Source organism: Barbus barbus, assembly GCF_936440315.1.
Source record: "Barbus barbus genome assembly, chromosome: 40".
In the NCBI taxonomy this organism is placed as follows: domain Eukaryota; kingdom Metazoa; phylum Chordata; class Actinopteri; order Cypriniformes; family Cyprinidae; genus Barbus; species Barbus barbus.
This window is the reverse complement of record NC_136718.1, coordinates 26,873,554-26,898,100: the sequence shown is the minus strand read 5'-3', so window position 1 is coordinate 26,898,100 and position 24,547 is coordinate 26,873,554. Positions and strand designations below refer to the sequence as shown.

The 24,547-nt window shown below is 35.1% G+C and overlaps 4 protein-coding genes across 5 annotated transcripts in view; 1 reads left to right on the top strand and 3 right to left on the bottom strand.

The window, feature by feature from the left end:
• LOC306859224 (calmodulin-binding transcription activator 2-like) overlaps positions 1–9,011 on the top strand; it is a 52,402-nt gene extending 43,391 nt beyond the window's left edge. The window contains exons 19-22 of the mRNA XM_079400141.1: positions 18–89; positions 4,376–4,563; positions 4,641–4,715; positions 6,822–9,011. Of these exons, the coding sequence (XP_079256267.1) occupies positions 18–89; positions 4,376–4,563; positions 4,641–4,715; positions 6,822–6,876 (390 nt within the window). The 3' untranslated portion in view covers positions 6,877–9,011. The remainder of the gene's footprint in view (positions 1–17; positions 90–4,375; positions 4,564–4,640; positions 4,716–6,821) is intronic.
• LOC306859227 (coiled-coil domain-containing protein 171-like) overlaps positions 1–24,547 on the bottom strand; it is a 472,225-nt gene that overhangs the window by 995 nt on the left and 446,683 nt on the right. The gene's annotated exons all lie outside the window — the stretch shown is intronic.
• On the bottom strand, positions 11,589–16,929 carry LOC306859268 (growth hormone secretagogue receptor type 1). Of its 2 annotated transcripts, XR_013783288.1 has the most exons (4): positions 16,381–16,929; positions 13,422–13,878; positions 11,865–12,254; positions 11,589–11,764 (listed from the first exon to the last, which is right to left on the bottom strand). XR_013783288.1 is itself a non-coding variant. In XM_079400229.1 (3 exons), exons 1-3 carry the CDS (start codon positions 16,657–16,659, stop codon positions 11,956–11,958), a joined length of 1,035 nt encoding a protein of 344 aa, XP_079256355.1. In that variant the 5' UTR covers positions 16,660–16,929; the 3' UTR covers positions 11,589–11,955. The 2 variants fall into 2 exon arrangements, 1 of the variants encoding a protein (XP_079256355.1); XM_079400229.1 differs by having other exon boundaries at positions 11,589–12,254.
• ppp1r35 (protein phosphatase 1, regulatory subunit 35) lies at positions 17,560–24,169 on the bottom strand. The gene is made up of 6 exons (XM_079400239.1): positions 23,884–24,169; positions 23,204–23,357; positions 21,602–21,692; positions 19,972–20,142; positions 19,766–19,899; positions 17,560–18,249 (listed from the first exon to the last, which is right to left on the bottom strand). The coding sequence occupies exons 2-6, from the start codon at positions 23,345–23,347 to the stop codon at positions 18,076–18,078; spliced, it is 714 nt and encodes a 237-aa protein (XP_079256365.1). The 5' UTR covers positions 23,348–23,357; positions 23,884–24,169; the 3' UTR covers positions 17,560–18,075.

The following is a 24,547-nucleotide window of genomic DNA, read 5'->3' as shown; positions in this document are numbered from 1 at the left end:
TTGGTTGTTGTGTTTAGGGGCGGAGGCTAAAGGAGCAGCAGGACATGGCCGCAGCTGTAATACAGCGCTGTTACCGCAAATACAAACAGGTACAAGACACACACTAAGAATATTCTAAAGAAGAACATTCTATTCGCCATATTTTTTAACACGGAAGTAAGCCGTTTTCTGTGAATAGCAAGAAGAACAAAGTGTTTTAAACACTAAAACCATTTGCAGTACAAACTAGTGTTCATAATTAAGATAATACATTACAATAAAATGGTAAGACACCAGTTTGCAATGTCAAGCAGCAAAGCGAGGTGTTTTGTACAGCTAAAAAGAGCTGGAAGCGAATGACACCAGAAGCCAGACACATCAAATGTAAAGTCAAAGCCATGCCCAGTTTTACAGGAAAAATAATGTGGATATACTTCTATCTAATACAGGCAAAAACATGTTTCATGCACTGCTTCATTTGGGGATTTCGAGCTGTTTGGCTTTTCTTAATGTGTTGTTTTAGACTAATAGAAATAAAACATCTATGAAAACACTTGTTTTTTTTTTAATGCACATTATCTACAGGTCCTTCTAAAAAAATTAGCATACTGTGATAAAGTTCATTATTTTCTGTAATGTACTGATAAACATTAGACTTTCATATATTTTAGACTCATTACAACACAACTGAAGTAGTTCAAGCCTTTTATTGTTTTAATATTGATGATTTTGGCATACAGCTCATGAAAACCCAAAATTCCTATCTCAAAAAATTAGCATATCATGAAAAGGTTCTCTAAACGAGCTATTAACCTAATCATCTGAATCAACTAATTAACTCTAAACACCTGCAAAAGATTCCTGAGGCTTTTAAAAACTCCCAGCCTGGTTCATTACTCAAAACCGCAATCATGGGTAAGACTGCCGACCTGACTGCTGTCCAGAAGGCCATCATTGACACCCTCAAGCAAGAGGGTAAGACACAGAAAGACATTTCTGAACGAATAGGCTGTTCCCAGAGTGCTGTATCAAGGCACCTCAGTGGGAAGTCTGTGGGAAGGAGAAAGTGTGGCAGAAAACGCAGCACAACGAGAAGAGGTGACCGGACCCTGAGGAAGATTGTGGAGAAGGACCGATTCCAGACCTTGGGGGACCTGCGGAAGCAGTGGACTGAGTCTGGAGTAGAAACATCCAGAGCCACCGTGTACAGGCGTGTGCAGGAAATGGGCTACAGGTGCCGCATTCCCCAGGTCAAGCCACTTTTGAACCAGAAACAGCGGCAGAAGCGCCTGACCTGGGCTACAGAGAAGCAGCACTGGACTGTTGCTCAGTGGTCCAAAGTACTTTTTTCGGATGAAAGCAATTTTTGCTTGTCATTCGGAAATCAAGGTGCCAGAGTCTGGAGGAAGACTGGGGAGAGGGAAATGCCAAAATGCCTGAAGTCCAGTGTCAAGTACCCACAGTCAGTGATGCTGGTGTTGGTCCACTGTGTTTTATCAAGGGCAGGGTCAATGCAGCTAGCTATCAGGAGATTTTGGAGCACTTCATGCTTCCATCTGCTGAAAAGCTTTATGGAGATGAAGATTTCATTTTTCAGCACGACCTGGCACCTGCTCACAGTGCCAAAACCACTGGTAAATGGTTTACTGACCATGGTATTACTGTGCTCAATTGGCCTGCCAACTCTCCTGACCTGAACCCCATAGAGAATCTGTGGGATATTGTGAAGAGAAAGTTGAGAGACGCAAGACCCAACACTCTGGATGAGCTTAAGGCCGCTATCGAAGCATCCTGGGCCTCCATAACACCTCAGCAGTGCCACAGGCTGATTGCCTCCATGCCACGCCGCATTGAAGCAGTCATTTCTGCAAAAGGATTCCCGACCAAGTATTGAGTGCATAACTGAACATAATTATTTGAAGGTTGACTTTTTTTCTATTAAAAACACTTTTCTTTTATTGGTCGGATGAAATATGCTAATTTTTTGAGATAGGAATTTTGGGTTTTCATGAGCTGTATGCCAAAATCATCAATATTAAAACAATAAAAGGCTTGAACTACTTCAGTTGTGTTGTAATGAATCTAAAATATATGAAAGTCTAATGTTTATCAGTACATTACAGAAAATAATGAACTTTATCACAATATGCTAATTTTTTGAGAATGACCTGTATTTGTGTCTGTAGATTTCAATTCTAATTAATATCTTTAAAAGTTTTTTCTCCACTTCAGCAGCACTTAAATACACCAAAACTCTATGTGCTGAAGTGGGGAAAAAATAAACAATGTATTGGTATTGAAATCTTCGGACGCAAATTGATAAAGTGTAGCAATGCAAGACATTGCAGCCAAGCAAAGTGTTTTCATTCACGGCTCAGTTTTGTAATGTTGGTCTATTTTGCATCCATAACATGTCTTCTTATCAGACTAGTGGAAAGAAAACATCCAAAATACGCATCTAAGTGTTTATTTTATTGCTCTTTATTTGTTTACGTCTGTACATTTAAATTACGAAACATATCTTAAAGTGTTTTCTCCATTTCAGAATTACTTTGACACCAAAACTTACCGTTTTATTCCTGCCTATATTCTGAAGGTTTTTACTGAGGGTTTTTTCAATATTTCATTCACACTGATTTATACAACATTTTACTCCTTAAAAAGTGTTTGTTTTATGTCTTTTGACAGTATTTTCTGGCTTATGAAGTGATAAAAAGAGAAATTCAAATTTCCCTCTGGAAAAACCTTTAGCTCTAATATGACAACAAAATCAGACAAGAATTTGAACCAATGGTCAGATTTCTGTTCTACAGAACACATATTTAGTTAGATTCACTTGCATATTTAAAAATATATAACAACTTTTCATATAAAATATGTTTACAATGCTTCATGTAATCAATCAACTGGGAAACTATGGTGATATTTATTAGTTTAGTTTTTACCCTTTTCATTTAGTGTGCTTTTCCTTAAGGGCATTTAAGTTATTTTTATACCGTTTTTTAGGGATTTGCATCTCCATAACTGAGGCTGATGCATAGCCAAGGATATAATACATTGAAGATACATATGAAGCAGCTAGCGATGCGATGCTATATGATTCACACCTATTACGATGCAGTGGAAAAAAATATGATTGCTTTTATTTCTTTGGTTCAGACAGACAGCAAATCATAAATTAACTTGTTCTAATTCCTCGAGGCCTGTTTCATACAACAAGTTGGCCAGGCTTATTTCAGTTAGTCTGACTCACTGTCAAATGATTTGGTTCCATAAAGCAAATTTAACAAAGATCAACCTCAGTCTGTGGCTACTTCTGCTGGAAAGCTAACCTGGTTCAGGCTAAACTGAGCTCACTGTCCAACAGGAACACAATGATATTACCACTGCCTCTCTCACAGACTATCATAGCCATGCAGCCTTTCTCTCTGGTTTATAACAGCTCTACCTTTTATAGTTAGAACAGATAGCATTAGAACATTACAATCTAACAATGCTCTTTAAAGCACTAACAATCACTAAACTAAAACTGCATTTTAACTGCTATAAGAAACACACATTAACTCATCTGAGCTTAGTAATTAGGACTGTATTAGCTTACAATTTATTCACCCATTACAATAGTCCCTTTACAGTTACTGCCATCATAAAATGCATATTTGACTCAGAATTATTGAGCTCCTTCCTCAGGTCTCTAGTGTTGTTGTGATTCGTCATATTCACGCGTAACGGTGATGAGAGAACGTGCTTGAGACACAGTTTCGAGAGGAGAAATCAATCTACATACAGAGTATCGGTCACTTTCTAAACAATACAAGTGTAGCGCATCCACTAGTAATTATATAGAAATAAATCGGCTTTTACTGATGCAAATATGTTAGAAACGATACATTGTGATACAAATGCCAAATTGTATCTGATGCATACTTTTTAAACCGATGCATCGAGCGAATCGGGAAATCTTCCCATCTCTACCGTTTTTACAAGTAAGAACCAAAATTAGGCTTTAGGAGATTTTGTCACTTTTAGCTTCTGGGCACAAATTCATCCTCAAAATATGGCTAAGCATATACACACACACACACACAAACATTTGGTCTTAAGAAACAAACAGTCACTGACTGTTTATCTACTGAGTGTGTGTTTATATGTGTGTGTCTTTGCTAACACACTAATATTGCTGCAGTGTCTCTGATCTCTCTCCTGTTTCTCGTTTAATTTCATGCTAGCTAACATGGATAGCACTGAAGGTAACGTCAAACTAAACTGTACACACCGTTGTGGTTTTGCACTGATTCTGCTGTGCGGTGTGTGTTCATGTGTGTGTGTTTGTGTATTTTATGTCGTCCTCCTGCAGTATTTATATATTTATGTGTGTGTGCTTGTCCTCCTCCAGTACGCCTTGTATAAGAAGATGACGCAGGCGGCCATACTGATTCAGAGTAAGTTCCGCAGTTATTACGAGCAGAAGAAGTTCCAGCAGTCGCGGCGGGCAGCCGTCCTCATCCAGCAGTACTACCGCAGCTATAAAGAGTACGAGCGTGTCAAGCAGGGGCCGCGTGGGGCCCTCAGCACCAAGCTCAAGTGAGACGCACTCAATGCTAAATCATCATATGAGTGATTCTGTGATTCTTCACTCAAACTCTCGTTCTGTGTGTCAGAGGCTCGTTCCTGACCAAGAAACAGGATCAGGCTGCGCGGAAGATCATGCGCTTCCTCAGACGCTGCAGACACAGGTACACATCTGCATATCATTCTGGGATTCCTGCATTATTTGAGCTCAAGCCAGTCGATCTTAACCAGAGGCCTCAAGATAAAAATGATTTAAAACAAGCATTAAATAAACTCAACTAAAATAGTGATATATCTGACTTTAATTCACTCACCTATGAGGATGTCTCCATTTAAAAGTGTGATTTCTAGACCTGGAAAAGTCTTGGAAATTAATCAAATCTTAAAACAACATGGCCATTTATATATGAATATAGATTTTACTAGTTAAACAACATCTATTATTCATATTATAAAATTGCTCATAAAAATATTTTTTAACAAAATATAATTATTATAATTTTTAACCAGTAAATTATTAATGACTGGAAAGTCACGGAAATTAATGCAATCTTGACACAACACGGGCATTTATATAATGACTATACATTTTACTAGTTAAATATTTTATTTATATTATTGATTTGTGCATAAAAATATATATTTTTTAAATCTTTGATTCTTCTCCATTAAATCCAGATTGACTGATAAAGTCAATTAATAAAAATAAATTAATAAAATCTTAAAACACCACAGGTATTTATATAATGAATATACATTTTACTAGTTAAATAAAATATTTTATATTATATTTAGTATTATAGTAAAAAAAAAATAATTAAATACCTATCTTTAATTCTTATCCATTAAATCCTGAATGACTGAAAAAGTCTTGGAAATTAATAAAATTATGAAACACCATGTGCATTTATATAAGGAATATACATTTTACTAGGTAAATAAGAATTATTTATATTATATTATAAAATTGTGCATAAAAGTATTTTTGAATCATTTATTTGTAAATCCTGAATGACTGAAAAAGTCAATAAATATTTAAAAAATTATATATTTTTTTTTTAGTAAATCATGAATGACAGGACAAGTCACAGAAATTAATACAATCTTAAAACACCCTGAGCATTCATATAACGAATATGCATTTTACTAGTTAAAATATTTTATTCATATTATCTTTTAAATGTGTGCATAAAAATACAACAGTATAAGTTTGACTTTTTTTTTCAGGACTATTTAACCCTTTCAGATCCATGTCCATGATTTATTTTCTGTTCATGTAGCAAGTGCCAAAACCTTCACCAAGTTTCGTTTCATTCCGATGAAGTAAAAAAATTAAAACAACACGTCATTTTTTTTAATCAAAAATGATTGAAAAGCACCAGAGGCTTAAAGTTCAAATGAAATGAAACCGTATTTTCTTGTAAAGTGTACTGCAGTAAACTTTGTTTAAAACTTAAAGGTTTTTTATTTTTATTTAAAACTTAGAAAACTAGTAAATCGTAAAAAAAATGAAAAATGAATTCCTACATTCAGTAAGATTATTTCACAGAATAAAAAAGGTAATTGCCAGCTGAAGGAATTTGTATCTCATAATTTGGATTTTTTTTCAATCAATTCGGAAATAAAACTTCGAATTGCAAAAATATACACAGAATTGTGAGAAACAAGTATGAATTGTAAGTGAAGCAAGAGTAAGTGAATCTAAAAAAAGATGAAGAAAAAAATGAATCCTGACCTTGAACCAATTATGACATTTAACATCTGTATGCACTTAAAAAAGAAGAAGAATCACGCTTCAGCAGCACTTACATACTGCAAACCTACCAGTTTTATTCCTCTCTATATTCTGGTGATACTTACTGAGGGGTAATATATCATTTTATTGTTGCACGTTATCTATTTGTACCTGTAGATCTCAGTGATTCAAAATTTTTCTGAAATGAGTTTTTTCTCCACTTCAGCAGCACTTACAAACACCAAGATTTACAGTTTCATTCCTCTCTATAGTCTGAAGGTTTTTACTGAGGGGTTTGTTCATATTTCATTCACGCTGATTTATACATTTTATTCTAAAAACATGGTGAAAATGTGTTTTTCTGATTTATGGAGTGATAAATAGAGATATCCAAAATCCCCTCTTGAAAAACTTTTATTTCTAATATGTCAACAAAATCAAACAAGAATTGTGAATCTGGCTTCTTCAGATTTTCTGATTTATTTGCTGGAAATGTGTGCAAATTAGTCATATATTATAATGTGTATGTTTGCAGGATTAAGGAGCTGAAACAGAGTAAAGAGCTGGAGCACAAAGGACTGACCACCTGACCACACACACACATATACACACTCGTACAGCCATGTTTACAGTCGTCCGCTCATCACACACACACACACACACACATATATATACACTCGTACAGCCATGTTTACACCCGTCCGCTCATCACACACACACACAGAGGATTCTCTTTGGCTTGTTTTTTCCAGTCGTTGCTGCAACACTACCATTGACGTTCAGCTTTCCTGAATGTTTTCTGTATTAATGGATCTCTATATAAATGTAAACCGCATCTACTCTCATATATACTGTATGATCAGAAATACACAGCTGATTGTGTTGACATGAAGTTATTTATTGGTCTCTTGGAGATATATTTTATAAACGACAGAATAAACGCCGCGTCCGTATCCAAAGTCTTAAATCGTAGTTGCCATGGTAACACATGGCGGAAATGTAAAGTTGCCTAGTGACGAACACAATTCTAGTCCAACGGTTTGTTACATATTATCACTGTTTATGTTCGTTAAGTATAATGAATATAATATCAGTCCAGTAAATAAATGAAATGTTGAGCTCTTTCAGCAGCATCTGTCAAAGAAAATCATTTTGATTCTTCAGTTTGTAAAAACACGTCAGAATCTTTTAATTATAGAGTTCACGTGATAGTAATTGTTTCCTGAACTGGTGTGTGTTTGTGTAAATCTGCTCACACTCACATTACTGTACATGCAGTTTATCAGTGTAACGACAACGGATTCTGCTGATGAGCTCGCTTTCTAGACCCTCGTAAGACGTTAAGGTTGATGGTATAATGAAACACGTTATCAAACCACGACATTTCTGAAACTCCAGATTCAATGCATGCAGAAGCCCTGAAATCCTTCCTGAGATTAAGGTTTTTTTCTCTCTAAAGCCTTTTCACATTTTTTTCTATATTACATTTTCTTTGGTCTTCCCAAAACCTTTTTCTCTCCAAAAAAAAACAAAACATTTTTTTCCTCTCGCCAAAAATATTCCTCTAAAAAAAACATTTATTTTCTCTTTCCTAAAAATCTTTATCCACCCTTCCTCACAGATTTTTTTTCTCCTATATTTTCTCTCCCCAAAAATATTTTTTTCAAGAATTTTCTTCAATTTTTAATCTCACAAACATTTTCTCTCTCGAATTTTTTTTGTTCTTTTTTTTTTAGACCTCTCTTCAAAAAATAAATTGTCTTTCTATCATGACTTTTTTTTTTCTCTTCAAAAAAATTTATGAGAGCAAAGAAATTTGAAGATAGAGGAGAAAAAAAAAGCTTTTAAGAAAAAAACAATTTTGAATAGAGATGGAGTTTTGTGAGAAAACAAATGAAAGAAAGAAAACATTTTAGGCTTTGGCTCAGAAAGGATCCACCTTTTCACCTTGAATTGTTCATTTTGCGGTTCAGGGATTCTGTAGGAGAATAAAGATATAATAATGGTGAATTTTAGTCTCACAATTTAGACATTTTTCTGACAGTTGTGAGTTTGTTTGTCACAGTATATCCCCCCCAAAAAAGTTATTAAATATAAATAATTCTGGATTGTATGATAAATAGCAATTACTCTGTTTTTATTCTGTGGCGCAAGTAATCTTCCATAATTCGGTGATCTCAGAGCCGTGTGTGAAAGGCGTCGCTAGGCATCATTAGACAGGAGGAGGATTTTCCGAGTTTATTTTATGGATATTTTTGAATGTGCCTTGAGGTGTTTTTAACTGAATGAACTGCAGCAGTCCTGCGTCGCTGAAGAACTGTCCGTTCTGTCTCGATTCAGACCTTTATGCATTAGTCTGTAAATACTGTACAATATAAAGAGCTGGTGAAAATATATTTAAGAATGAAGACTTGCTTCTGCCTGATGAAATGTTTAATTTATTCTCTGTACGGATTGGCGGTATGCACGCTTATATTTACACGTGGGATTCTTCAGCATGTTTTTGCTTGCTGGTGTTTATTGTTTGCATGAGTTTGTTTGTTTTTGTTCATATTTCCACTCACAGGCCTTTAGTACTGCTGACGCTGACGTGACTTTGTTTATGAATATAGATTTATGGACATGTTTGAATTGATTTCTACTGTATAAATTCATTCTGACATTTTGCAGATATTTGTTCAGGCTGTTTCATAATGTTTCATTAAAATTCTTCAAATTCAAGTTTAATTTGTGTTGGGGTTTTGTTCTGTTTACACTTTGCTGTGACACAAGAACATTCAGACATGGTTAGTCTGACAGATTGCAGACGTTTCTGAAATAAAAAGCAGAATATTAAATAACTAAAGGCTTTTAAATATGATTGAACAATATACACTGAACATATATCTTTAGAAAATGGCAAAAAAATATTTTAATTGACATTTAAATAAAATATTTGATTCCACAGAAGTGGTGTCATTTGAACATTTCTAAATCTAATAAAACTTACAAAAATACGATTTTTTTTTTCTTCTAAAAATGTAGCCCCATTCATTTGACAACTAAAGTCACAAACCATCTGAACTCAAACTCAAGCACAGGCCTGTCGTACAGCTGAATAAATATTTAACGTTTGAATTGATTTCTACTGTAAACTCAGATTTTGCAGATATTTGTTCAGGCTGTTTTATGGTTTTAAAGTTTTGTTCACAGGCAAAGAAGAATATCCACATAGCTTCATGGGTTTGTTTTCAAATGTCTTTTGTTTTTACTACAGAATAAAAAAAAAAAATTCTGAAATTATTTTTATTTTTTTTCTTATATTATGTAATATATAGAAAATTAAAAGTTGAATATTACTGCAAATACACACTGAACATGTTCTGCTAAATTATATGAAAAAAGCTTAAGCATATGACTGATTGTAAATGATAGCCACTGAGCTAATATTAAGTGTTCATATATAATTAAAAAGGAATAAATTACAAAAAAAAATAATTACACAAGAGACTAAATATATATTTATATATTTAACATTTATAGAAAATTAATTTCAATTATATATATATATATAAAAAAAACTAATTTTAAATATTTAATTACACTGAAGACTTTCTAAAAAATAAATTAAACATGAAATTAAAAAAAATCTAACATGACTACAATACACAATGAACAGGCTGCTAAAATACAAAATAAATAATACATGAAGCATACGACTGATTGTGCAATGACAGACACTAAGGTTATATTTGTTAAATACAAAACAATCTGTAATATAAAAGTTTTTTTAATCTTAAATATTTAAGTTTTGCAGACTTTCTAAAACCCAATAAATTTAAAATGTAAAAATTAAATTCGAATAATGAAAAAATTTCATTGTATATTGTATTACTACAATACAAAATGCTAAAATGCAAAAAATCAAAACATGACTAATTGTGCAATGATAGACAGATAATATTGAGTTTATATATGTATTATGTAACATAGAAATAAATAATGTTTTATAAGGAATCAGCTGATTTAAATGAGCACACACAAAGCTTCAGTGCATCTTTTTGTTTCGATGTGAGGGAGTTTTTCCAGAGAGCGAGTTCTTCAGCTGAAGAGTGTTACACGTTCCTCTTGAGAAGAAGAGATGAGCACAGACAGACGGATGGATGGATGAAGAGACACTCGACACGCTACTCATCCATTCATCTGACTCTAATCTGGTTTTACTCCTGAACAGCACTGTGGGAAACACACACTCTTGATTTGATTTGCATGTCAACAAGTGTGTTGTGGCGCCTCACCGAGCTGCTTGGCGATGGTCTTGTACAAACAAATCTTCAGCCTAATATCATGCTAACACTGACCGCTAGATTTGATCTTGATTGTCGAGGACAAATATAGGCTCAAAACAGCTATCAGATCAAATCTCCTGACAATGTGTTAAATCTAGGCACAATTCACCTAAAAATTATCATTCTATCATTTACTCACACTTTCAACCCTGTATTATTTTCTTTTGTGAAACACAAAATATATTTTTGGGAAAATGTCTCTTTCATAGTTCTTCAATATATCACGTTCAGTTTTTATGAAATTATGAAAGTTTCTTTTTATCATACAAATCTGATTCAGGCCGCTAGGAAGCGACATTTTCCATTTAAATAGGATCTCTTATAATCTGAAAATATACTTTAAAATAATTTATATATTTACTTGAATATTATTTTTATTTCTATTCCTATCTTTCTAATTTTATTAGGTCCTATTTGCTGGCTGAGGTTTATTTTTTCCTTACTCTCAAAAATAAAAAAATAATAAAAAAAATTAAAAACGCTATTTTCTTACAATTTCTAACCCCCAATGAAATCTCAAAACACTTGAATGAATATTAATGTTAATATGTTGTTGATATAGCCCCATTGGAATAATTACAATACCTTAGAAATAAATACAGAGAACATAAACTACAGTTAAAATCATAAATCACAGTTCAATTTACCTGTATGTGCGGATCCATGAAAGCAGTGAACGATCTTCATCAGCATCTTCATCCCTCACAACACTATTGCTTTCATAAAACACATCACAGTGTCACCAAGAACAGGGGCCAGTTGCATAAACTTAGTCTCTATGTTAAGACAGTGTCTTAAGAACTAGTCTGACCAACTAGGAGTTAGCTAAAGGGTAATCAGTCTTATTTTTGGATTCAACTCAGACTAAACAACATTTTTATGTAACTGAATTAAAAAATCATGACCAGTCTTAAGGGAAAAAAATTAGCTGACTAACTTTTAAGACTAGTCTTAACCTTTTATGCAACCGGCCCCAGCCTTTTATTCAATATCCACCAAACAAGCCCCATCCAACACAATAAATACAATTCAAAACACACATACAGACACATTAAAGATATATAGTGTTACTGAAAGGCTCAATGACGCTTTGTCCATTAGTAGAGATGCTGTTGCTCATCTGCAGAGCACAGGAGAGACAGTGCACACCCTAAACACACAAATCAACACAAGTACACAAAGTCAACAAAAACATGTTTGGCTAGATCCCAGTCACACAATAATAGTGCATTCTCCTGGCCATAACACACCTCTTGTTTCCTCTAGAGTCCTGTAGTTTGTTTCAAGCCTAATACACACACACACACACACACACACACACACACTCACACACACACACACTCAGAAGTGTGTGCTGGAGTGAGAGGCGGTGAGTGGGGAGGTGCGGGCCCTGTGGCGCAGCTCGTCCGTGGAGCCCACCGTCAGCCGCAGCATGGCGAGGACATTGGCACGGTAGCGAGCGGACATGATGTTATACAGCAGAGGATTGACAGCGGCGCTGACGTAAAACAGCACCAGAGACACCAGATTGAAGTACTGACTGATGTAATACAGCTGAGGGCTGGAGGCCGAGACCGAAAACAGCGTGCGGCTCACGTGGAAGGGCAGCCAGCACAAGATGAACACCAGCACGATCACCACTGCCACAAAACACCACAACAGAGGAATAGCTCAGCTGAACATCACAACTAGGTCTCATTCACCTTATAAAGGGTTATTAGAGTTAAATAAAACCATAACAAAACACTGTTACTTGAAATGAATGTTAACTAAGATAACATAAAATATTAAAACGCTTAAACTTATATTATTTCAGCTAGTTGCCAAGGTATCGTTATTTCATTTAGTTTAATTACAATAACTAAAACTAAAATTAAAATAGAAAAAAATATAATAAAAACTATATTGACACGAGTAGTAAAAATGAACTGAAAAAGACAAATAAAATGTAAAAAACTTATTTTATTTCAGCTAGCTGCTAAAGTAACTCATTTTCATTTAGCTTAACCTGGTGTACTAAAATAAATAAAACTTAAAATAAAACTAGAGAGACGTTTAACAAAATGTTTTAAATTATTTTCATTTAGTTTTACTTGTTTAAACTAAACAAAAATTATTTAAGTAACAAAAAAAATAAAAAAAAACACATATATAATAAAAACAGTAACTAAAAAAAGGAAAAAACATTTTGTTACATGAAATTAAATAAACATTAACTAAAATAAAAGAAAATATTTAATAAAATTGTTTTAGCTGATTGCCAAAGCAATTCATTATTTATTCAAGTTTAACTTGTACCAAAATAACTTAAAACTATATAGATATATTTAACAAAAATAACTAATAAAAAATTGTTACTTAAAAATAAAATCTTATCCTCATTTCTTTATTTCAGCTAGTTGTCAAAGCAACTATTTTTTATTCCGTTTAAATTGGTGTAAATTAAATAAAACTAAAATACAAAAAATGTATAAAAACTATATAGACATTTAACAAAAATAGTAACTAATAAAAATGACAAAAATTGTAACTTAAAATATAAACATTTTTATTTGATTTTATTATTAAATGAACTAAAACTAAAATACAAAAATAAAAAAAAACAATTAATAAAAATGACAATAGTGACTAATATTTTAAAATGAAAATGGAAAATACAAAACTAAAAACTATATTATTATATAATATTATATTAAAAAAACAAAAACAAACATAATGAATCTAATCTCAACGATACCAAATCAACACTGAGTACTACTGAACTGCTCCTACAATTGAATTGTATTATTACCCATAATCCTCCTCACCCATCATGCGGAGGGTCTGGCGGTGTGTTTTGTCTCGGTGCGTGTGCGAGCGCAGATGCAGGCGGTGAGCGATCAGGCCGTACAGAAGCGACAGGACGGTGAGTGGACAGATGAAGTACAGGTTGGAGAGCCACAGCATGGCTTTCAGAAGCCCGGAGGTTTGCGCGAACTGTGTGCAGCGGCACTCGCTGGCTCCGCCCTCAAACTGCTCCACGCCCACCAGCGCAAACACGGGCCCCGCACTGAGCATGGCCACGCCCCACAGCCCCGCGATCAGCGCTCGGACACGCCCCCTGGTGATCAGCGAGCGCGCGCGCAGCGGGAAGCAGACGGCCAGGTATCGCTCCGCCCCCAGCGCCGTCATGTGCAGGATGGACGAAAACGTGCAGCATTCGCCCACGAACATCGACAGCTTGCACACAGCGTCGCCTAGCAACCACGGACGAAACCGCCACAGCTGCGAGAGAAAACCACAATGTAAGTTAATGCACGTTAAAAAAAGAGGAACTACAAACACCAGGTCCATGGTCGATCTAGTCATTTTTAAAACAATACAAGACAAAAGATCGGCATGCACTACAAATCAGATCGTAGTGCACACTAGAGTGCGCACTTGTGAGTCACCTTCCAAGTAGTAACAGATAAAAAAAATTAAAAAGGTAATTGCAATATCTTCTCACAATTCAGACTTTTTTTTATATCAAAATTATATTTAGAGTTATAAACTTTGCAAGAAAAAAAAGTGTAGGATATCAGACCGAATCAGACACATTTAAGAGGCATCAGAGCATTGAAACCTGAGAAGCTGAGATTCCAGAAAGAGCTGTAACAGGACAACGTCATAAATCTGTCCGAATCCTAGCGCCAACTAGTCTGAAGCAAGCAAACTAACCAACTCTGTCACAGAACAGCTTACAACCTTGAGACAAAAGAACACTTATTGATAATTCCAATTCAGGAAGGAGACCGACAAATTTGGGGCAAATAATCAGGACTGATTGTCAACGAGATGGTTCCACGCTGGAAAACCACGAGCTACACACTTGCTTAGACTACCCCCCCCCCCCCCCCCCCCACATAGAAGACAGGCCAAACCAAAATGACTTTCTCTAAAGAACATGCCTTCGTTCTCCATAGAACTATACAAACACTTTGTTTTTCATATGCACATAAAATCATCCTAAAAGGACATTTCTATGCAGAACCCATTATTATGTTTGTAACCCACACATTTGACTATCCTTGTTTTAATCACTCGTTGTGTATGTCTTGCTTTTAATAAGTATTGAATAGTTTAAGCTTTAAAGGTTAACATGCATGTTTGGTATGTATGAGTGTGAAAATCATGCTTTAAATGTTTCTTCCAATCAATTCTTTGTCAAATGCATCATAGTCTTGTTATAGAAATCATGTCCAAAAGTATGCTTTGCAAGAGCCTGTAGAGTTCGGACCTCTGACTGATAACATGCTGATTTATGATGGAAGGAACACCCCTAGCTAAGATAATAGCCTATCTAATTGGTCAAGACAGCAGAGGGGATGTGTCCAGAAGCAGAGTTTAAAAACTCAGGACACCATCAAACTCTCTCTTAGTCACCCGTCTCCTCTTCTTCTTAAAAATGCTCTCTTCTCTCTCCTCTTCTTCTCTTTCCACCGTGTTTTGCCGCTGCTCTTTGAGCGTGCTCTGGCCCACGTGCCAGCTGCTACCATAATGAGAAGAAAATCAACCTAGTCTCGTTACATCCTTTTATCCTTTACTTTAGTTTCTTTTCTTTCCGTGGAGTTTCGTGTTCTAATGTAAGTTTGCTGCAAAGTCCAGCTCCGATTGCACTCGCTTCAATCTTCAACCAGACCAACTCCACATCCTCAGCCAACGCCCAAGACCTCACTTCAAAGACTACTGAACTCCAGCCAATCAGACACTTCGGGGAACCCCTTTCTGCAACGACCACGACAAAAGGGATTCCCTTAGCAAAGCAAGCAACACCTCCAGATTCTAACTGAATCAGGTGCAGTTAATATAAATCTTAGCCTCATTGAGAAACTCAGAGCGAGGGTTAAATAAGTGATTGATGGTTAAGGTCTATGCAATTGAACATATTGCTGTAAACTTGGGATTTGACATTTCCATTCATAACAAATTTGTTATCAAACAATTTGTTCAGTGAATCGCCGTAACACTGATTCTGTTCAAATCCTTATAAAATCATAAATGATTCCCTTTGATCTAAATTAAACTATTTCTTTAAATTACATATAAATATTACGTTTTTATTACGTTACAAAAGAACGAATTGTGAGATATAAAGTGCATTCCTCAGATCAAAAGTCGGAGTTTTGAGACAAATTCTTAATTGCTATAAAAAGTACATTTGAAGTAAAAAGTCGCAAATACCTTTTTTATTTATTCCGTGGTAGAAACAACAACAACAAAAAACTGCAAGAAGTAATTCAGATTTTGAGGAAAAAAGTCAGAATTGCGAGAATATCTTGCAATTCTCACTTTTTTATGAGAAATCAGAACTGAGAGAAAAGTCACAATTTCCCTTTTTTTAATTCTGGGTTTGTTATGATCGGACAATATTTGAAAATCTGGAATCTGAGGGTGCAAAAAAATCTAAATATTGAGAAAATCACCTTTAAAGTTGTTCAAATGAAGTTCTTAATTACTTAAGAAATCTTCATCAGATTTTTGAGTTCTCTCGACTTATTTTCAACTTAGAAAAAGTTGAGAAAACCCAAAAATCTGCTGAAGCTGGTTGCCTTAAAATTCTAATTTGCTCAACTATTATATTGCATATAAATGTTCTACAGTCTATAGTACACAGTATTAAGTTCAATTACATAAGAAGTAACTGTAATTCAATTACAGAAAAAAAACAAGGAAAAGTAATTAAATGACTTAGTAACTAATTCCACCCAACACTGACAGAGCAAGCTTTTTAAGAGGAAACAGCACCTTATAGAGGTCCAGAGGCATCAGCAGCAGGATGAGCACGTCTGATAGGGCCATGCTGCTCAGGTACAGGTAGGTGGTGCTTCTCATTTGTGGGCGTCGCCACACCACCAGAATGGTCAGGGCGTTTCCCAGCAGGCCGAGCAGCAGCAGCGGCACACACAGACTCGTTAACACCACCAGCTCGGTGTCGGTGAAGAGTGCCTGTTCTTCCCATTCCTCCCAGACCGATCGGTTCCCGCAGCAATCCCTTCCGGATCCAGAACCTTCCAGCACATCCATGTCTGTGGAGGAGAGCTCAGAGCTCCTTCATCATCTTCTTCATCAGGGTCCTCGTGGCTCAGAGCTGCAGGACGGTAGTGAATGTGTGGTGAGGACAGAGGACTCTCGCTCCTCTTCTGTGCCGCCCACCGCTGGACATCAGGAACCAATCGATTCACTCAATCACACTCGAACACTCAGAGGAACACAGGAGGAACACGAGATCTTCATCAAACACACAGATCACACTTACACTGCACAAAATTATTTTCTTCCTTAGCATTGTGTCTTGTTTTCTAGTATAAACTAATGCTGTCAAATAATTAATCGCATCCAAAATAAAGGTTTTTGTTTGCATAATATATGTGTGTGCTGTGTATATTTATTATGTATTTATAAATGCACACGTTTCAGAAATATGTTTAAATTATTTATACTATAAATTATATGAATATACATAGACATGTAAATATTATCAAAATATATACTGTATATTTATATAAATAGACACAGAACATATATTATGCAAACAAAAACTTTTATTTTGGATGCGATTAATCACATATAAATATCTATAAATATATAACAGCATAAATATCTACTAATTCTGGAATTGAGATGCATTTATTTGACAAGATTGCATTTGCTGAAAAATTATGTTTTTGCTTAAAACATGTAAAAATATCTGACAATGAGGTAAAAAAATAATCTTGTTTAGCTTTTGAATTGAGATTATTTATATATTTTTCTCCCTTTCTGAGATGAATTATTTAATTCAATATTCAATTATTTCTCTTTTTTATTTTTATTTATGCATTTATTTTTGTTTCCATTCAATAACCCCCCCCCCCCCCCCCGCTTTTCTTTATTTTTTTTTTAAAAATAATTTTTTTTTTTTTTCCCTCTATAAACATTATAAACATAATTAATGCATTAAAACACTTTCATAATGCATTATAAGGTAATGCATTTATGTATTTCAAGTAAAGTATATAGAATTGAATTTTGGGAGGTTAATGAGCTTAATTATGAAAACAGTCACAATGCAAAAAATATATAATGAGCCTAAATGCAAAATATAATTTCTTTTCTTTTGATTTTGGTGTGAATTATAAGAGAGTTTCTCCTAAGGTTCACTTTTAAAGGTTTAACGCAGACGAGTGAGGAAATCAGCTCTTGTTAACTCACGCTAATTAATTTGTGGATTGATTGTTTTAATGACTAACCCCGGTGAATAGGCTGCTGGGCAGAAGATTTCTTCCAGCAAGAGTGTGTTTGCCCATTCAATCAGAGCCAATGTCTCTTTTAAATAATCCCAGATTTATTGCTATTATATTAATTCACATTAAGATAAAAAAAACAATACATTAATATACCTTAAAGTTACAAAACTGAGTCTCTCTCACACACACACACACACACACACACACACATAGTTCATGACTCCCAGAGTTTGTGCTGATGATGTAGGTGAAAGGTTGTGTGGGCGGGTCTAGGCACAGGCTGTGGGCGGGGCAAAGGCATGCGGTCGCCTGGCAACAGCGGAGTCTCTCTGAGCATCTTGTCAGGACTGTAGAACTGCAGCAGATCAGGAGCCTCTAGTGGCTGAGACTGGAATCACACACACACACACACACACACACACACACAATATAAAAATACATGTATATCTAGAGAGATTTAAATATGTGCGTGTGTGTGTGTTTCTGTAAAGCACTTAGAAGAATTGGTTATTCTGATTATTATTAAATGTAATTACAGATTGCCATCTTTTGCCACTGTTTTATCAGAGACATTGCTCAGATTTTAAATTAGTGGCTTATTGCTTTATTAAACACTCCAGCAGTAGGAAACATCATATTAATACAGAAAAACAGTTTGAAAACTGGATAACTGCTATTATATTATATATATATATATATATATATATATATATATATATATATATATATATATATATATATATATATATATATATATATATATACACACACACACATTTGAAGTTAAAACTTTACATTCTCACAGTGGATTTGAACCCGGGTCTCTCACACAAAAAAAAAAGTATACAGTATAAATTATATATATACACACAGTTGAAGTCAAAACTTTACATACACCTTTCAGAATCTGCTAAATGTTAATTATTTTACCAAAATAAGAGGGATCATTCAAAATGCATGTTATTGTTTATTTAGTACTGACCTGAATAAGATTTCACATAAAAGATGTTTACATATAGTCCACAAGACAAAATAGTTTAATTTATGAAAATGACCCCGTTCAAAAGTTTACACCCCCTTGATTCTTAATACTGTGTTGTTACCTGAACGATCCACAGCTGCTTGTTTTTTTTGTTTAGTGATAGATGTTCACGAGTCCCTTGTTTGTCCTGAACAGTTCTTCAGAAAAATCCTTCAGCAACCACAAATTCTTTGGTTTTCCAGTATTTTAGTGAACCCTTTCCAACAATGACTGTATGATTTTGAGATTCATATTTTCATACTGAGGACAACCGAGGGACTCATATACAGCTATTACAGAAGATTCAAACACTCTCTGATGCTCCAGAAGGAGCATGTTTTATAAATTCAACCATTTTCTCTTGTGGACTATATGTAAACATCTTATGTGAAATCTTATTCAGGTCAGTACTAAATAAACAATAACATGCATTCTGTATGATTCCTCTTATTTTGGTAAAATAATTAACATTTTGCAGATTCTGAAAGGTGTATGTAAAGTTTTGACTTCAACTGTGTGTATATATATATATATATATATATATATATATATAGTCATTTAGCAGACGCTTTTATCCAAAGAGACTTACAAATGAGGACGACAGAAGCAATCAATTGTAGTATTAAAACAGATCCAAAACTAAAAGCTAAAACTTTATAAATACTACATATACACATTTTAAAAATAAAGAAATTAAATAAAATACATACAACAAAATTTCAAAACTTAACATTTAAATGAAAAACAAAAAATAAAGCTAAAAACAATTAAAAATATTAAAGAACAAAAGGTATAATAATGATTCTAACATTACACTAGGCCAAACATATATGTGTATGTATGTATGTGTACGCTATTAACATGACACAAACACAGCTCTGACCTTATTGGCCAGTGTGGCAGTGGGCGGGGCCAGCGCTGGCCTATCCTGCAGCGCCTGGCTGATGAGCTGGTCGCGTGATAGGCTGACGCTGACTAAGGCCCGGTACAGGTGCTGAGAGCGAGGGAAGTTCAGGCCTGTGGAGAACGAGGCAGAACGATTGATTATTGGTGATCAGTGAGCTGTGAGTGATGGCTGTGGCCTCTCACCCTCCGCTGCTTTGCTGCTGATGTGGTTCTTTGTGAGGCTTGAGCTCTGGAGCTTCTCTTTCACAGCTTTCTCAGGATCAAACACCTGACTCTCCACTTCCTCAAGCTCCGCCCTCAGAGCCAGGGTGGTGTTTAGCTCCGCCCCCTCCGTCACCAGCGCTGATCCATGACCTGAATATCAAACACATGCAGACTTGTGTTACTCATTCATGACAGAACACGCAGACGTGAATCATCTCCAGATTACATCTTATTTTCTGAAATGATCCGTTTATGGACACGCCTTATTAAGTTTAACTCCATTATTAGGACATTAAGTTTTTGCCATTTCCAGGCCTCATACTTTGACGAGCGCCTCCTACAGTTTTAATCGGATCGTCTTCAAATTTGCTGCGTGTAATCATAAGGCCTTTGCGATGCTAAATCGCGAAGATCTTGAGTTTTCGTCAAGGGGCGTGTCCCTGACGGCCTGATAAAGTTTGATGTTTCGCCATCAAACAGGAAGTTGCTGTAACTCATGCAAGCAATGTCTGATCTGCCCCAAACTTCACATGTTTTATAAGAGTCCTGGCCTAAGCACATCTAAAGGCCAACATCCAGTTATAATCATAGCGCCTCCTGTTGGCAGCAGGAAATGTGGCATATATAAATGACTGACATATTCCTCCTATATTTAACACTTTAAAAGCATATTGCCGCTGTTCCCTGTCTTCCTATGGCCCCGTGATGCGGTGAGCCCGGGTGCAAGGGCCCTTTCAGCGCTGCTTGCAGCTTTAATTGCTTTTGTTTTTAAGCATAAACTCAAGTCATTTAGTTTAATTTTTGCCATGTATTTAATGCACATATTGTCAAATAAATAAATAATAAAAAAGGTAAAAATAACGGTGTTTATTCAAAATAGATACAATATATATAAAAAGTTTGGGAAGAAATATTTAAAGAAATTAATACTTATTTTCAGCAAGAATGTGTTAAATGATAAAAAGTGACAGTAAAGACTTATATTATTAATATTGTTAGAAAAGATTTCTATTTTTAATAAATGCTGTTCTTTTTAACTTATTATTCATCATAGAATCAAAGAAAAAAGAATCATAGCTTCCAAAAATATTAAGCAGCACAACTACATTGATAATAAATCAGTATATTATTATGATTTCTGAAGATCATGTGACACTGAAGAGTGGAGTAATGATGCTGGAAATACAGCTGCAGATCACAGAAATACATTACATTTTAAAGTAAATTAAAATAAGAAACCAACATTAGAAATGTCAATAATATTTCAAAATATTACATATATATTGATCAAATAAATACAGCCTTGATGAGCAGAAGAGACTCATAACCAAAGTTTTGAACGGCGGTGTATGTGTGTGATTTTAACTGTTTGATTGTTCAGGAAATAATTAAAACTTGATTTAAGGATGTTTAAATATCTGTATTGAAAAACTAAAGGGAAGCTCTGATGAGTGCATGCAACAGTTAATGTCATTACTTATGAATAGAAGACTTTCTGCTCTGACTGAAGACATTTTTAAGGCCTTCAAAAGATGAATTAAGACTATTTAAGCCCGTGACTCATATTTTCTGATCAGAATATCAAACATGCCAGCTGTGTTTGTTGTACCGTGCTTGTCTTTGTGTCGTGGTGTCAGCGTGATGACGGCCAGATCCCGCTCCGAACCACCGCTGCGCTGCGGACTCACATTGAAACGCACCTGAAACACACACACACACACACACACACACACACACACACACACATTCATGCCTCTGACAGACCAGACCCTTTTATGCAAACTTGCATTGCTTTCCAAGTTCAGATTCGATCAGTTCATGCATTGCCTGGGAATCGAACCCACGACCTTATAATAATACATTACATGCATATATTTCCAGAACAGAAATCTGAATCCAGGTTCATAATTAGTGTCTGAGTCTGTGGTCATATTAGAGTTAAAGCTTTTTCCAGAAGGGATTTTGGTTCTCTTTTTATCACCACATAAATCATAAAATACTGTCAACAGACAGAAAACAAACACATTTGTACCATGTTTTTAGGAGTGAAATGTTGTATAAATCAGAGTGAATGATATAAGAACAAACTTTCAGAATATAGAGAGGAATAAAACTGTACAGTTTGGTGTTTGTAAGAGAAAAAACTCTAAAGATTGAAATCTATAGATGCAAATAGATAAAGTGCAATAAAAGAACACTTAAATGTGTATTTTGGATGTTTTCTTTCCACTAGTCTAAAAAAAGACATGATATAGAAGTAAAACAGTGCATGAGAAAACACTGGTTTAGCCTGAAGTGTTTGGCATTAATACTAGTGCTGTCAAATGATTAATAGTGATTAATCACATCCAAAATAAACGTTTATGTTTACATAACATATGTGTGTGTACTGTGTATATTGTATATATTATATACTATCATTTGTTTTGGAAATTTAGTTTTTACATTTCTCAGGTATTTTTGTATTTTATGTTTTTTTTTCTTGTAATTGTATCTTTTAATGTACTTTCTGCTATAATTCAATCTCAGTATTGCTAAACAAAAAAGTAAAACTTCAAACTTAACATATACTCACACTCACACACACACACACACACACACTCTCACACACACACACACACACACACACACACACACTCACACTCACACACACACACACACACACACACACACACTCTCACACACACACACACACACACACACACACACACACACACACTCACTCACACTCACTCACACTCACACTCTCACACACACACACACACACACACACACACACACACTCACACTCACTCACACTCACTCACACACACACACACTCACACACTCACACACTCACACACGCACACACACACGCACACACACACACGCACACACACACTCACACGCGCGCATGTATATATTTGGAAAATATTCACATGTATATACATTTATATTTATATTATTAGATTTTCTATTATATATAAATACATTTAATATATAAACATAACATATTTTTCTTAAATATTTACTGTATGTGTGTGTATTTATATATAAATAATAAATATACACAGTACTCACACACACTTTGGATGCGATTAATTGTTTGACAGCACTAATTAAAGCACATAATAGCAGTTTGCAGACTTTCCTAAAGCAGCGGGGAACTGGAGGCCCAGAGCATCATCTAGTGGACACAGAGTGGGTCAGAACGGGTGTGTTTGGACCGGACCTGGCGCTGGCGGCGGTCTGCGGGTCGCTCCGGGGTCAGAGTCAGGGACAGGTCCAGATCGGGGCAGGCCAGTTCTGCGGTCCGGACCGGATCGAGCCGCAGGGGTTCAGGAGCCACACGGACATCAGGCTCCGCTGACATCATCAGTCCAGTCCTGTCCAGTCAAGCGGACACACAGAGATTATCAAGAGCACCAAACCATTAGTGACCGGTGCTATTACTACACACTACACATACACTGCTGCTGCTTTTATGGGGTTTTAATGGAGTCTCTTCTGCTCATCACGGATGCATTTATTTGCTCAAAAATACAGAAAAAACTGCAATATTGTGACTTTTTTTTTTCCAATTTCTAATATTGGTTTCCTATTTTAATTTACTTTAAAATGTAATGTATTTCTGTGATCTGCAGCTGTATTTCCAGCATCATTACTCCAGTCTTCAGTATCACATGATCTTCAGAAATCATAATAATATACTCATTTATTATAAATATAAACATATATACATGTTATTTATATAGCTGTAGTTTAAATGTAACGTTAACTGCTGCTATAAACACACAGCAACTGCTTTTTAGATAAATTGATCATAATAACCCTGAGGAGCTCAATTATTTACTGTTTTATTAAATCGTTAGAATCAAACTCGTTATACCTAAAAACATACATTTAACTCACCTTTAGCTTAGAAATATGACTTCAGCTGTGCGCGAAATAAAAACATTGCGTTTTCCGGCAAAATACAGAAGAATTAATGCAGAAAACATCTAATAATTAAATCCGTTTAAACTCCCTCCGTCTCTCCCGCGCTCTCGAAGCACTTCCGGGTGGAGCTGACGCTGGTGCGCATGCGCAGGATACAGACAAAATGTGCTTATTATACAGCACACAAACATATTTCAATAACTCAACAAGAAGATGTGCACGTATTCACTTAAATATACACACACAGAGCAGATGAAACAAACTGTTCTAGATGGCCTGCGCTTTGAATAATATGCGATAAATTCGCTTTGTGGGCATTTATTACGGGATAAACCTGAGGAATGTGTTTAAATACTTTTCACAAAGTGAATTATGGAGGATGAACACATGTAACTGAGCAATAACAGCGAGAGTCAATGATTATATGTATTCACTACATTAGGAACAGTCCACATCAGTGTATATATATATATATATATATATATGAATATTACAGTAATAGTGCATTTGGGTATTATTTCGCTATATTATTATTTCCACAACAGAATTTTAAAAAAGAAGAAAAAAAGTCTATTTTTATTTCACAATTCTGACTTTTTATAAATTCTAGCAATTCTGAGTTTAAATTTCACAATTG